A 15,770-nucleotide genomic window follows, 5' to 3' on the forward strand; every position below is an offset into this window, starting at 1 on the left:
ATGACCTCCACTGTGATAACTCTTTGGGTTATTTGAGGACATTAATTGCGCTGACTGCCTCGTTCTACAATCTCCCTTCATCTTTTATGTTGTCTAGGAAGAACATGTATGCTGGAGGGGACAGCACACAGATGAATGGTGACACGCCTCACGGCGGTGGGCACGGGGGTGGTGGGCACGCAATAGGCGATGAGCTGAAAAAGACAGGGAGGTGAGTCTTTTACTGGCTTTCATTTTCTTAAAACTTCTCTTAGTTCTCTGTAATGTCTTTGATCCCAAGGTAATGTTTGCTGGTGGATTCTTCTAAGGGAACAGATTATGCATAATCTTAGTATCAGTCTTAATATTTCAGATAAAGGTCAATTTTGATCTCTGTTCCAAATTAACAGGATGATATTTATATTCAGCAAACACTAAAGGCAGCATGTGCTCTGTTTACTATGAAGAGACTGTTATGATTAGATCTGATGTTCCTGTTACAGCACAATCCTGTTGGTTTTGCAGACACCCTGACCTTTGGCAATTAATTGCATTGTACCTTTGGTAGTACCTTTTTGCAACTCTTTTTTTCCCCTGTATGCCAAAAAATACCAATAATAAATAATAGCAATATTTATATTTGAATTTCTTAAATACAAGAAATTAATTTATTTTAAAAGAATTACCATTTTAATTGAAAGGAAAAAGGGGTGCTACGTTGCTAGAAAATTGACATAAATGTTATACTTTCCTATTGTTTGGTACGTCCCACTTTTGTTTGTGCTCAAGCTGGCATGAACTTCACAGCTTTGTGCAAAACCTGATGATCCATGTTATTCAGAAATGTTCCAAAGAGCAGAGGCAATAAAATCTGACCTTTTGCACAAAGTTAACATGGTCACCATCACATAATGTTTGTAAACTTTTCTTAAAGTTGGTTTCCAATAAATGTAAATAAAATTTTGAATCCCAGTTTTTCAGTGTAGTCTCAAACATTGTAATTTATTGAGAATAAATGCTACCACTGTCAAAAATGTTTCATTTTTGGTTATTTTTTATGCTTTTCAGGTTTTGTGGAGGCCTTATTCTAGATATCAAAAGAAAAGCCCCCTTCTTTGCAAGCGATTTCTACGATGCACTACACATCCAGTCTTTGTCTACCATTCTTTTCATCTATCTGGGTACGGTAACCAATGCCATTACATTTGGAGGCTTGTTGGGGGACGCCACAGAAAACATGCAGGTAAAGATGCAGCCACAAATCATGAGAAACTTTGCAACGTTACGGTTGTGTCATGTACACTCTGTATTCTAGTTTGTTTAAATAAGAATCAAACCAGTTTAGCCAGGGATTAGAGTGTAATTGAATCTAAGTCAATCTTTAACTGACGCAGATTTGAAACACCTTCTTCCCTGCCCTTCTTTCCAAATGTTGACTTTGATTCGCTGACAGGTCATGTGAGTAAGTTAGAGTCTCACGGTTCATGTGTTATGCCGTCTTGAAGAATTCTGAGGTCTACTGCATGTGTCACAGGGTGGTCAATGTTCCCTTTCTGTCGGTCTCTCGACGTTGTGTCGAACCGACAGATGGGGTTCGTCCTTGAGAACCAATCGCTTCCGACTTCTCTAGAAAAGGCCAATGAAAATTGGCGAATGAAATTTGCATGCCGGACTCCGCCCAAGATATCCGGGTATAAAAGGAAGACGGCGTGCTGCATTCATTCACCTTTTGTTCTTCGGAGCCTTCGTTCTGATGATCTTCCTTGATCTACCGATCAAAAGACAAGACTGCTGGATTTTTCTACGACGTGGTGCAGCGGATTGTCCCTTCCTGCAGCGACTTCCCCTGGGCATCTCGGCAGTTCCAGAGGTGTTTGAGTTTTTCCTTTTTTATCTAAAAGAGCAAATTCCTCCAGCACGCCATGTCCCGCTGTTCTCGTGGGTGCAACACACTCATCGAGGAGGGGGACGGACACGATGTCTGCCTCAGGTGTTTGGGTGTCCGGCATGCTGAGGCAGCCTTCGTGGATACGTCCTGCCCGCACAGAGGGCGGATGGCGATCCAAACGTTGCGATCACTGGTGGCTGTGACCCAGCCACCACCTCGTCTGCTTCCCGTTCCGTGACAGCAGTGGCTATGGCCCTGCCATCTGCTACGGCGAGCAGCGGGGGTGATATGGGGATTACCGTGAGCGTCAATCCTTCAGCCACAGGCTCGCGGACCGCTCGCGCCCCGTCCCGTTCGTCTGGCCATTCCCCAGGAGGCGGTCCCACCCCGTCTTGTTCCTCAGCCACGCATTTGGAAACAGTGCGTGATGATGATGAGATGTCCCTTGCAGCATTGGAGGGTGACTTACTGGCATCCGACCCCGACGATTCCTCAGAGCTCCCTCCCTCGGGGGGTCGAACCCAGGAAGGATCGGATGTCGAGATGTCAGCCATGCTTGCCCGGGCCGCCGCGAGCATTGGGTTGCAGTGCACTGCACCGCCTCTTCCCCAGCGCTCGCGGCTGGATACGTGGTACCTCGGGTCTGAGCGCAGCTCCAAGCCGCGCCCGGACCCAGTACCGTATTTCCCGGAGGTGCATGAGGAACTTAGTAAGACCTGGAACGCCCCTTTCTCGGCGCGTGCACATCAAACTAGCTCTGTCTCCCTTACTTCCCTCGATTGTGGGGCAGCTAGGGGCTATGTCGACATTCCCCAGGTGGAGCGTGCCGTCGCGATGCATCTGTGCCCGCAGACGGCGGCCACCTGGAGAGGTCGACCTAGACTCCCGCCCAAGGTGTGTAAGTTTTCGGCATCTCTGGTGTCGAAGGCTTACACTGCTGCGGGCCAAGCTGCCTCCTCTCTCCACGCTATGGCCATCCTGCAGGTCCACCAGGCCAAGGCGTTGAAAGAGCTCCACGAGGGTAAGATCCCTGCCCCATCCCAACACCTGCTGGGCCCCTCCGGGGGCCTAGCGCCCACTTTCTCACAAAAATAGTTTCCTCTCTCTCTGGGTGTTATTCACAGCCACTCTCTCCCTCTGCACGACGGTGTTCGGCAACTCAACATTGCGTCACGGCGAGACGCAATGTCAGGCATACTCAGCAGCCCTCAGCACTCTCAGTCCGACGGTGCGTTGAGCTGCAGCATCACCGGGCAGGTAAGTCAGCAGAGCCAATCTCTTCCCCGGGGGCTTCCCCACGGCGTGGGATCCACACTGCCAGCCATTGAACCACCCCCGGGGGGACGATGAAGCAGATCGTACCCCTAGTCCCCCTGTCTCAGTCCCTGGGAGTCTGGCTAGAGCTTCCCAAACTGTCACGGTGGCTACAGAATACGATCTGTCTTGGCTACGCGATCCAATTCGCCAGACGCCCGCCCAAGTTTCGGGCTATCCTCTTCACCTCAGTCAGAGGCAAGGATGCTCTCGGGCCGAGGTCGCCACCCTTCTGGCAAAGGGAGCGATCGAGCCCGTCCATCCAGACGAGATGTTCAGCGGGTTTTACAGCCCGTACTTCATTGTCCCCAAGAAAGGCGGGGGGTTGCACCCTATCCTAGATCTGCGTACCCTGAACACGTACCTACACAAGCTTACGTTCAGGATGCTCACGCAGAAGCGCATCCTGGCGTCTTATCAGATGCCAAGGATTGGTTCATGGCAATTGACCTGAAGGACGCATACTTTCATGTCTCGATTCTCCCTCATCATCTACCTTTCCTGTGGTTCGCTTTCGAGGGACAGGCATATCAGTACAGAGTCCTCCCCTTTGGTCTGTCCCTGACCCCACGAGTCTTCACGAAGGTCGTGGAAGCCGTCCTCGCTCCCCTCAGGGAGAGAGGTGTGCGGATACTAAACTATCTCGACAACTGGCTCATCTTGGCACACTCGCGAGATCTGTTGTGTACACACAGGGACCTGGTGCTCCGGCACCTAGATTGTTTGGGGCTACAGGTCAACCGGCAAAAGAGCAAGCTCTCCCCCGTGCAGAGCATCTGTTTTCTCGGCATGGAACTCGACTCTGACTCGAGACTGACTACCGAGCGCGCACAGTCAGTGCTGAACTACTTGAACCTTTTCAAGCAGCTAGCGGTCCCCCTGAAACTATTTCTGAGGCCCCTGGGGCACATGGCATCCTCGGCGGGGTGGTCCCCCTCGGGTTGATGCACATGAGACCACTCCAGCACTGGCTACAGAGTTGGGTTCCCTGGAGAGCGTGGCACACCGGCAGCAGGCGTATGGTCATCACGCCCCTCTGCCGATGCACCCTAACCCCCTGGACTTCAATTACCTTTTTGCGGACAGGGGTCCCCCTTGGGCAGGTGTCAAGGCACGTCGTGGTGATGATGGACACCTCCCTGCAGGGTTGGGGTGCAGTTTGAAATGGGCATGCAGTGTCGGGGCGATGGACGGGCCCCCGCCTGCATTGGCATATCAGCTGCCTAGAGTTGTTGGCGGTGCTACTTGCACTGAAGAGGCTGCAATCTCTTGTGCAGGACAAGCACGTGCTGGTCCGGTCAGACAGCACAACTGTCGTGGTGTATATCAACCATCAGGGTGGCGTTCGCTCAGGACAGTTAACACAACTCGGCCGACGCCTCCTCCGGTGAAGCCAACAGGTGACAAAGTCCCTGCGAGCCACACACATCCCGGGCGACCTGAACCAGACAGCCGACGCACTCTCTCGTCAGTCGACGCCTCCCGGAGAGTGGCGACTCCACCCCCATGCAGTCCAGCTCATTTGGTTGCAGTTCGGTCAGGCACAGGTGGACCTGTTCGCCTCCCTGGACACCACCCATTGCCCGCTATGGTACTCCCTGTCCGAGGCCCCCCTCAGCACAGATGCCCTAGTGCACAGCTGGCCATGGGACAAGCGGAAGTACGCCTTCCCCCCCAGTGAGCCTCATTGCACAGGTTCTGTGCAAGGTCAGGGAAGAGGAGCATCAAGTGTTACTAGTTGGGCCCTACTGGCCCAACCGGACTTGGTTCTCGGAGCTGATGCTTCTGACGACAACTCCCCCCTGGCCGATTCCCCTGACGAAGGACCTACTTTCGCAGGAGAAGGGCATGTTGTGGCATCCGAGACCAGACCTCTGGAACCTCCATGTCTGGTCCCTGGATGGGACAAGGAGATCCTGAATGGCCTACCCCCAGCAGTGGTTGAGACCATCACTCAGGCTTGTGCTCCTGCCACTAGGCGGCTGTCCGCCTTAGTGGCGCCTCTTCTCGTCCTGGTGCTGTTCTCGAGCAGAAGACCCACGGAGATGCTCGATCGGGAACGTGCTGTCCTTCCTACAGGAGAGACTTGAGAGTAATCGCTCCCCTTCCACACTGAAAGTGTATGTAGCCGCCATTGCCGCTCATCACGAACCAGTTGCTGGTAAGTCTCTAGGACAGCACGACCTGGTCATTAGGTTCCTAAGGGGCGCAAGAAGGTTGAAACCACCTCGTCCGCGCTCCGTACCCTCTTGGGACCTTGATGTGGTCCTGGCGGGCATTCAGAGGCCCCCTTTTGAGCCCCTGGGAGAGGCCGCTCTTTCTCATCTTACGATGAAGACGTCTCTCCTGGTGGCGCTCGCTTCCATCAAGAGGGTAGGGGAACTACAAGCATTTTCCGTGTCCCTGGATTGCCTAGAATTCGGGCCTGGAGATTCTCACGTTATCCTGAGACCACGGCCTGGCTACGTGCCCAAAGTTCCCACCACTCCCTTTTGGGACCAGGTGGTGAAGTTGCAGGCGCTCCCCATCCGTGTTGTGTCCAATACGCGCGCTGCACCTCTACTTCGACCGCACGCAGAGCTTCAGGAGCTCTGAGCAGCTCTTTGTCTGTTTTGGAGGTCAGCAGAAGGGGAAGGCGGTCTCCAAACAGAGATTGGTACACTGGATTGTTGACACCGTTAAGACGGCGTACCGGTCCCAAGATCGCCCGTGCCCACTGGCAGTGAGGGCTCACTCCACCCGGGGTATAGCCTCCTCATGGGCACTGGCTCAGGGCGCTTCTCTGGCAGACATCTGCAGAGCTGCGGGTTGGGCTACGCCCAATACCTTCGCAAGGTTCTACAACCTCCGCGTAGACCCGGTGTCAGCCCGAGTCTTGCAGGGTACCAACAGGTAAGACCGGCAACCGGTAGGGCATACGCCTGCAAAAGCACCTTCCCCCCTCATAGGTGGGTCAGTGTGCTATTCCGCCTCCCTTTTCCCCCCACTGGGTGAATAGGCATTCCATCCATCACTAAGCACTTCCTGGTGGTGGGCTGGGCGGAGCAGCCCTGCCTCCTTAGGTTGGGTATCAGCTGAGTTATCTACTGTATGGCTCTAACCGGACCTAGTGCTCCACACGCAGTAACCCCCAACAGGGTGGCTCCGTCTGATGTATTTTCATGGTCTGGTTCCCAGGTTGGTAACCCATGACCTCCCCTAGGTGGGCCTCCACCTCTTGCGGTACTCCCTTACAGTCCGCACATTCCTCCCATGAGTTCTCCCCTGTCGGCGAGACCATGATGGTGTCTCCACTGAATTCCTCCCTACGGTAGGTAGTGGCCTCCGTAGCGTGTTTCCTCAGTGAGAAAATAGCGCTTCCCCAGTGGCCATTACGGTGCCGGGCGGCTTCTCGCCGTTAGAGAAGGAAGGCCTCCGCCCTTGACGGCCGGTGGCAGGGGCTTCCCACCTTTTTTCAAGAAAGCTCTGGGACCCCCTACCTCTCCACTGGATGGTTACAATTTCGCGCTAGTGCTCACGTCTGACACGCCCAGGCCAGTCAGCGTCGCTTCACAGAGATTGTGCGTCGAGAGACCGACAGAAGGGAACGTCTTGATTACGGATGTAACCTCAGTTCCCTGATGGAGGGAACGAGACGTTGTGTCCTCATGCCACAACATGTGCCGCCCGCTGCAGCAGTCGAGACATGCTCTCAGGCTCCTCAGCACAAAAGGTGAATGAATCCAGCACGCCGTCTTCCTTTTATACCCGGATATCTGGGGCGGAGTCCGGCATGCAAATTTCATTCGCCAATTTCATTGGCCTTTTCAAAATCAGTCGGAAGATGATAGTTCTCAAGTCAAACCCCCAATCTGTCGGTTCGACACAACGCCTCGTTACCTCCATCAGGGAACTGAGGTTACATCCGCAAGACGTTTTAACTCATGGGAGCCCTTCAGTATTTGTCTGGCAACAAATTTGTTTAATTTAGAGAGATCAAAGGTCAATTAGATAATTTTTTCATGCAGGCCGCAAAGTAGGAGCAATAAAGTGAAGTGAGATTAGAAAGTATCACACATATTCTTATCTAGACAGGGTTAGATTTTCTCTGATATCTGACGAAGAGACAATCTTCTGGAATGTCTGTTGAAGTTCTGTGAGAAAAAAAAAACATATGTGCAATTTAGATAGAAAACCAATCAAACATGCATATGTGGGACACAAACTTACCTTCCCAAAGAAAAAAATAGTCCTATCCAAATAGCTTTTGCTGAGACCGTCAGATGTGTTTTTAATGGCAGTTATTGCAACAGGTCTCACACTTTATTTTGGCATATTTTCTGCAGGGAATATGAGCGTGACTGAACTCATTGTATCTCATATGCTTTGTGAAGGGTGTGCTGGAGAGCTTTCTGGGTACAGCAGTGTCTGGGGCTGTGTTCTGTCTCCTTGCTGGACAACCCTTGACCATCCTCAGCAGTACAGGTCCAGTGCTAGTGTTTGAAAGACTACTCTTCAATTTTAGCAGGTGCTTGATTTTCTAGATTTTTTGGTAGAATATGTGACAGATAACTGTATGTCAACTTTAAGTTAACCGGATCCATCATCTCACATATTTTAAAATAATGTAATTAAAAAGTAAATATACTTATTTCTAAGTAATTAAAAAGTAAATATACTTATTTCTCCATATGAAGATATCGTAAAATGTATACCTTCCTCCACAGGGATAACAAATTTGACTACCTAGAATTCCGTCTTTGGATTGGCTTGTGGTCAGCATTTTTCTGCCTAGTCCTGGTGGCTACAGATGCCAGCTTCCTGGTGCAGTATTTCACTCGCTTTACAGAAGAGGGTTTCTCATCTCTCATCAGCTTCATCTTCATCTACGATTCTTTCAAAAAGATGCTAAAGTTGTCCCATTATTACCCAATCAACTCAGACTTCAAAATCGACTACGTCACACAATATGACTGCATGTGTATGGCGCCCACTGAAGGTAATACTTATACATTTCTTCATTTGGCAGACGCTTTTATCCAAAGTGACGTACAAGTAGGAGAGCATATAAACATTTTGTCAACACACTAAACAGTACCATTAGTTTACAAGGCCATGCTACTAGGATGATTAAAGTTAGCAATGGAGAGAATGAACAGGAATTTTTTTTAGACAGACATTTATTGGTTAGTCAAATAAATGTGGAACAGGTATGTTTTGAGCTGTTTTTTGAAAATTGTGAAGGATTCTGCAGTTCGGGTGGAGGCTGGCAGTTCATTCTACCACAGGCATAGTTGCCAAGTCCGCTTATAATACGCGACCTTGGGCTTCTTTTTCTGTCAAGTCGCGTTAAAAAATCACTTGTTGCGGGTTGCGGGTTTTTGGGCTTATTTAAAAAAATATGGTTGCTTGTTCCGAACCTGACAAGCAACTTTGTTTCTTCACATCTATGGTCGCTGTTTTGTTCAATCCATTAACACTGTCTGCTCGAAGGCAGGCTTTTTGTACTACATGCGGCAGAGCATAACATCACAGCACTGCGAGAGCTATTTGAAAGCATACCGAGACGTCTACTGTCGATTCACTCTCGCAGTACTATGATGTCATGCAGGAGGTCACACAACAGATCTAAGCACGTAAAACAACATAGAGAAGCCAAGAATGTTACAGTGTTCTCTTCACGTAATCATCGGCGCTCTTTGGGTAATCGGAGGTAAATATACTAAACAGATGAAATATTCACTTAAAGATAAAAAGCATTTTATAACCGGGCTACATCATTAAACATGTTAAAAGTGTAGATCTGCACGGTTGGCTACACAGCATTATTCAAGTTTAAGCACGTGTGAATAGCGTAATTTGTCCTCAAACACACCGCCTCCTTTCCCCTACCAACTAAACTAAATGTATTACATCTGTGACGATTAGAATGTGAAAATGAACGAAACGTTCAGATCTGATCACGGTGCAGCAAAGGGGTAGGGAGGGATGACCCTATTTATTAGGCTATAAGGTAAACATCAAACATTTTATTGTATTAAATAAATGTATTGATAATTGCAGAATATAATTTAAAAAAGTATACATCAAATGCATATAGTTCAGTTTTACTTTATTATAAATGTGTGGCTGTTACAGCTACGTTAAGTGGTCATTATATCTTCCCCTTTTCCATCTCTCCAGGCCTATACTGCTCACATCAGAGATTTGCAATTAATTTTTGTAAAATAATTTATGTTTGTGTTTTTCAAACAGGGTAGTGTCAGTTTAAAATGACCCAGGCTCGTTCATTAATAATAAATAATTGATAATAAATTACATTGATGATAGTGAATAATGTTGGGCTTGTTTTTGGAGCTGCAGTTGCTTATTTGTCTTGCAAAAGTTGGCAACACTGACCACAGGGGAACCGAATGAGTAAAGGTTTTTGCAAGTGATTTGGTGCCTCTCTGTGATGGAAATCAAGCGTAGCGTTAGTTCTGGCAGGTTTGCATCAGCTGATCAGATCAGGTGCAGCTAATCAACGTTAACCAAAAGTCAAACAACACACACTAGACTGCGTCCTATTTAAGTTGCATTTCTTTGCTCCTTATCAGCTGCTTAATCGTGTTGCACTTAAAGCTTGTATCGCCATCCACGATCGCTGTTTTGTGCTCGGAAGTTGTTTGGATATACGTTATATGGAACACGCTGTTGCCGTTCATCCAGGTGTATGTAAGCAGCATGGGTTTTAAGCCCTCGTTTACGAACTACTTCGCTAACTAACTATGCTAACTAGTTATTCGGATATGCAACGCGCTATTGCAATCATGGACCGTTGGATAATCTTAGCTTTACCTCCACCATTGCTACTACCGTGCGCGAGTGTTGATCTCGCTGCCAGCACGGGTGCTTTTCTCTCGGCGTCTGTTCCTTTAAGCAAGCGGCAGTGAGCTGACCGTACTAAGCTCACCGGAGAATGCAAACATGACGGTATTTCCAAGAGTGAACTGTCTGTTTTATGCATTTAGCATGCAATGTATGTTGTTCCGCTTACGGCTCAAAATAACTCTGGCAGTCGTTATAGAGTCTATGTAAGAGCAGGACGTACCTGATCAGTGATTAAGTGCGAGATCTACTTCTCTTGTCTGCACAACACGAACACCGTGTATCAGACATTGCGAGCCAGAAGTAAGTTTACACCCTGGATGTATTGTAATTGGCACACAGGCGCTTGCAGAATAAGTCACAACAGTGTTTCGCGTTATTCACATGAGCGGTGGAATCGCATCCGCTCCGCCAACGAAATTGCCCGTGTTTTGCCGCTTACCGCATCTTTTCCCTTTGAAAATGAACTAGACCAGGGGTGCCCAGACTTTTTTGCATGATGATCTACTTTTAAAATGGTAAACCTGATAAGATCTACCAACTAAAAAACACATTATAACACATTCAACACATTTATTTATTTTTCATTTATTTATTATTACTTCCAACATGTATTCTCTACATGGAATTCAACAATGCAAAACAATGTTCAGTGCTGATATCATTAATTTTAACACTAAACTCAAATCATCTACAGCACAACAGATTACAATAGCCAGGCCATGTACCTTATTCTGATGACTTGCACTGAATTGAATAAGACAGTTTTGCATAATTTGGGCAGTAGCTGCTAGTAGGTAGTCTCAAACAGGCCTCCAAATTGTCATTAGTCATGGTGGACTGGTGTTTTGATTTAATAATCTTCATGTGAGAAAAGGCTGACTCACATAGATAAGTTGAGCCAAACAGTGCGGTCAGTGAGGTGGCACATTTTCTGATATTTGGATACTTCTCTTCTGCAAGAAGGTTCCAAAACTGTCCACTGGCCCTTGCCTTCATCTCAATGTCAGTCTGCAGTGCTAAAATCTCATCCTCCAATGCGGATGGGTTCATCTGAAACAGCTTTCCCATGTCTGTGGCCAGGGACTCAACCTCATGCTCATCTCCAAATGGAAAGCACATGAATGTAGCAACTGGCTCAAGTAAAGCAAAGTCTGATCTGACCTTTCAATTTGCTCAATGTAGCACTCACTGTCAAGTTGTGCTGGCTCCATTCCTTGCTTGTGAAGTTCAGATGCAATGTTTTGGAAGTTGCCTAATTCGTGGCGCTGCATCTTAGATGTGAGTGACCGTAGTGTTCTTTTGAAAGCATTAACTGAGCTGATCATGTTGACCACCATCTTCTCTTTACCTTGCAGCTCTAAATTTAGCTCATTCAGCATATTAGACAGGTCAGTCAAAAACGCCAAATCCAAAAGCCACTGCTCGTTCTCAAGTTGTTTGTATTCTGTATTATGTGTAGACAGGAGAAACTCTTTTATCTCAGGCAGCAGCCCTCGAAATCTTTCCAAGAATTTGCCCCTGCTTAACCATCTGACATCTGTATGCAGCAGGAGATCTGTGTGGTTGCAGTCCGCTTCCTCCAAAAAAGTGCAGAAGAGCCGTCTCTGAAGTGAACGTGCATGAATTGATCCATACATCCATGATCTCTTTCATGTTCAGCATTTTCGCACATAGAGATTGTTGGTGTATTATGCAATGGTAATTAAGGAAGTCCGGAAAAGCATCATCCTCCTTGCACTTGGCAATAAAACCGTTAGAACGGCCGACCATCGCAGGTANGGTGTATTATGCAATGGTAATTAAGGAAGTCCGGAAAAGCATCATCCTCCTTGCACTTGGCAATAAAACCGTTAGAACGGCCGACCATCGCAGGTAGGAGTGTAACGGTTCTCGGTAAAATACTTGAATCCCACGGTTCTCCACCAACGGTTCGGCACGCGATCCAACGCGCTTGGACCGCGGCTCATCTTAAATCTGACGACGCATTTATAATATGGTTCATTAGAAATTATAATGCGTAAAACAGACTGACAAAGTTCAGCTAATGTATGTTTGTCGATGGATACACATTTAATACCTACAACAAATCAAATAACGTAGACAAATTTCAATAGGACTGACGTATGCTGTAATATGACCAGTCATTTATGCTTTCATCACCCGGGTGTTGTGAGCGCGCGAGTGCAGGTGAGACCTGAACAGCACATGTTGCTGTTAAAACTACACTCATTCAAGCCTTGCCAATTTAAACATTTAAGTACAAGATGATGCACAAGAAAACTCACTTGCACGCTGTGAGAAGATCCGAAGCGCGCATAAGTCTCAGACATGGCGCAAATATTGAGTTGTCTTTGAAGCGCTTAAACGGACAGATTCACACACGAAGTAGGTCAACATGTCCCTCTTGTCGAGTATCTTAACAAACATAGTGGGTTATGTCTTAAGTGAACGGACGAAAAACAACGCATGTGTACAGTATCAGTGTACTGGATCGGTTTCATTCTTAAAGCGACAGCAGCATATTCCTGCTGTCTGTTAAAAGTCAAGGAAATCACTCACTGCTTGTGACTCAATAGCTTCTGTAACTTCAATTATGATTCATCTTTATTTAATTTGTACATATGCAATGTTATGTTTTATTTGATTACTTTAATCCATTTCTACCTTAAAAGGTGTATATATACAGTACCTTATTTAATTTTCTGCTTTGCTCTGTTGTTTTATTGGTGCTGTTACTTGTAACTTGATTATTTGTTCTTATTTTTATTTGTCAGTAGTCCATTTTCCCTGAACTTAGCACAAATCGAACCGAACCGAAACCGTGACCATAAAACTGCGACACAAACCGAACCGTTGGTAATTTGAACCGTTACACCCCTAATCAGAGGTGCTCCGTCAGTGGTGATTGACACTAATTTAGACACCGTAAGCTGTGTTTTGTCGACAAAGTCCTTAAATGCCCGAAAAATGTCTTCGCCCCGAGTGTGTTCTTTCATAGGCAGAAGTGTCAGCAGTTCCTCTCTCGCTGTCATGTCTTTAAACACCATCCGTATAAAAACGCACAATTGCGCTGTATCACTAATGTCCGTGCTCTCATCTAATTGCAGTGAAAAACATTCACAATCAGTTATGTCCTTTCTCAGTTGCTATGTCAAGTCATCGGCCTTTAATTCACAACGACGTGTACCTGTAGATCTTGATAGCTGAACAGCTTTGATGGCTGACACAATCTCAGATTTGTTTTTAAAATCCTGAAACAATGAGTCTGTTGCCTCGACAAAAGTGTCTTTTATCATTTCTCCTTCTTGGAATGATTTTTTATGTTTGACAATGGTGTGACTCACCCGGAATGATGCCTCCGTGGCTTCTTTTGCTTTTTGGCCTGGACGAGTAAAGAGTGACTGCTGACCAGATAATTGAGATTTCAGTTCTTTTACCTTTGCTCTTCTAAGCTCGCTTTTTGCAGGAAAATCGTAGTCATAATTTTTATGAAGTGTCCCGAAAATGTCTCTCCACGTTTCCTTTCTTTGGAATAGCAATACTTGTCTGGCAGATCAGACAAATGCATTTAGAAAAAGACATGGTGAAGAAAAAATCTTCCTCCCACTCCGAATGGAAATGGTATGTTTTTGACTTTTTGGTTGGTACCGCACTCATTTTAAAATTGGTTTGAATTTTAGATTGTTTTGCGAACAAGCATGTACTGCTAGCTGCGCGATTTCACACTCTGTGCTCAGAACCTCTTGGAAGGCGCGAGCAGCCTGCGTAAGTGTCATGAGTAAACAAAACATTTTTTTAATTTATTTTTTCAAATTTATTTTTTTAAATAATTTTTTTTTGTATTGGTCAAGTGCAAGTCAGACAGAAATTAAAAGAGGGAACGATATGAAATTTTACTAAAATTTAACAAAAGAATATTAGGCAGGTTAATTTATTGAAGAATAGTATCATCTCAATGGAATACTAACCGGAAGTGTGCGTGGTTCCCAGACGAGGGTAAATGACGTCAATCTCACAACTCAATGCATGTCAATGAAATCAATTTGTACATTGTACAAATAATGTAACTTTATGCTTCAATTTAACGTTGACTGAAGTCAAGCTTAGCAAAGATAATCACTCTGCAGGAGAACTTGCTCGAGCAGTTCTGATAGCTCAGCCTCCCTTCTGCCACATAAGCGAACTGCGACTATTAGTGTGTGAAGTGTCCAGAGTTCCACACTCCATATTTTCGTCGAATGAGTGCATCATCCGGGTACCCATAGTGCACTTTCAAGAAATTTCAGTATGAAGGTCTGACTACGTGGGACTAGGGCGTACGCTTCTCCTGCCAGCTTACCAGTAGTTTTTTTGGAAAACATGCTGGATTTTGACATCAAGATTTCAAAAGCTTGTGGCTTGAAAGGACTTAAAGATAGAGATCTTCTGTAAATTAGAAAAATGTTGGGCATGACCAAAAGTTTATGTGGGGTGTAAATATACTCATCTAATTTGCATATTATGACGTCATCCGGGGCGGCCAACTTGAATTTCATAATATTCAGGAAATAGTAGATATTGAATTGATGTTTGAAATTATTTGCATGTTTTTTTTTACTCTTTGATCCTTATTCCAAATGATCAGGAAAAGAGGAAATCAACAGTAAAACTATTAGTAACTATAGTAAAATTATTACTATATTACTGTGCCATAGTAAAATGCATGTTCCTATTTTTTGATCAGTTGACCAGCTATCTGCCCAATCAGCTGCCTCTACCTCTAGCAACAGCTCTCCTATGGACACTACGACCACGTTCATCCCTGCCACCCCCATCTCCGTTAGGCAAAGGGTTGAAATGATCGCTCATTTGTGCTTCGTGAACATTCTCGCCTTGCACAGTGGCACCATTGTGCTGCACAGCTGTACCGGGAGACGCGCGGTGATTAGACGACCGATCGTGATTTCCAAAAGGCAAATATTCCCCTTCAGAGTCAGAATCGGCGAATAACATTCGCAACACACCCTCGCGGTACAACCTTTTATTAGCAATTTGGCAATTTTCTCTCACAAATCTCACAATTTACTCTGACGCTCTGAACTGAACTGCTTCCGCTTCAATGACACATGATAGCTCACTTGCTCTGCTATTTGCTCGAACACTTTGAATGGGAACATGACGTCATTTTGGTCTAGAATCGAAGTACTACATGTCTGCCATCTAGTGGTATGGAATACAAATGAGATATTACACCATATTAGGATCTACAGCCTATTTTATGAAGTATGACGTCTTGTCCCAATTCTGCGACTTTGGCGCTTAGAGGGTTAACACTTGCTCATGTAACTCCGGTGCTATCGTTGCAGGGCGAATGCTTCCTCTGTCAGCTACTGCTAGTTTAACCATTAACAACTTGCTCATATAACACTGGTGCAATTTGTTGAAGGGTGTACGCTTCCCTTGCCAGCTTTACTGCTAGATTAACCCATTCAGCTCGTTAACAACTTGCTCATGTAACACTTGTGAAATTCGTTGCAGAGTGTATGCTTTCCCCTGCCAGCTTACTGCTCATTTAACCTGTTCAGTTTGCTAACAACTTGCTCCTATAACTACTGTGCTATTCGTTGCAGGGTGTATGCTTCCCCTGTCAGATTACTGCTCGTTTAACCCTTTTGGTTTGCTAACAACTGCTCCATAACGCCGGTGCTATTTGTTTCAGCGTGTACAGTTCCCCGCCAGCCTAACTGCTAGTTTAAGCCAT

General features: G+C 46.2%; 1 protein-coding gene across 2 annotated transcripts in view; it reads left to right on the forward strand.

Moving 5' to 3' along the window:
- slc4a4a (solute carrier family 4 member 4a) overlaps positions 1-15,770 on the forward strand; it is a 62,964-nt gene that overhangs the window by 31,083 nt on the left and 16,111 nt on the right. For both annotated transcript variants that reach the window (XM_057351308.1, XM_057351316.1), the window contains exons 12-15: positions 98-211; positions 1,048-1,222; positions 7,555-7,688; positions 7,888-8,159. In XM_057351308.1, the coding sequence (XP_057207291.1) occupies positions 98-211; positions 1,048-1,222; positions 7,555-7,688; positions 7,888-8,159 (695 nt within the window). The remainder of the gene's footprint in view (positions 1-97; positions 212-1,047; positions 1,223-7,554; positions 7,689-7,887; positions 8,160-15,770) is intronic.

The sequence above is a fragment of the Triplophysa rosa genome, linkage group LG2, assembly GCF_024868665.1.
Source record: "Triplophysa rosa linkage group LG2, Trosa_1v2, whole genome shotgun sequence".
Classification (NCBI taxonomy): domain Eukaryota; kingdom Metazoa; phylum Chordata; class Actinopteri; order Cypriniformes; family Nemacheilidae; genus Triplophysa; species Triplophysa rosa.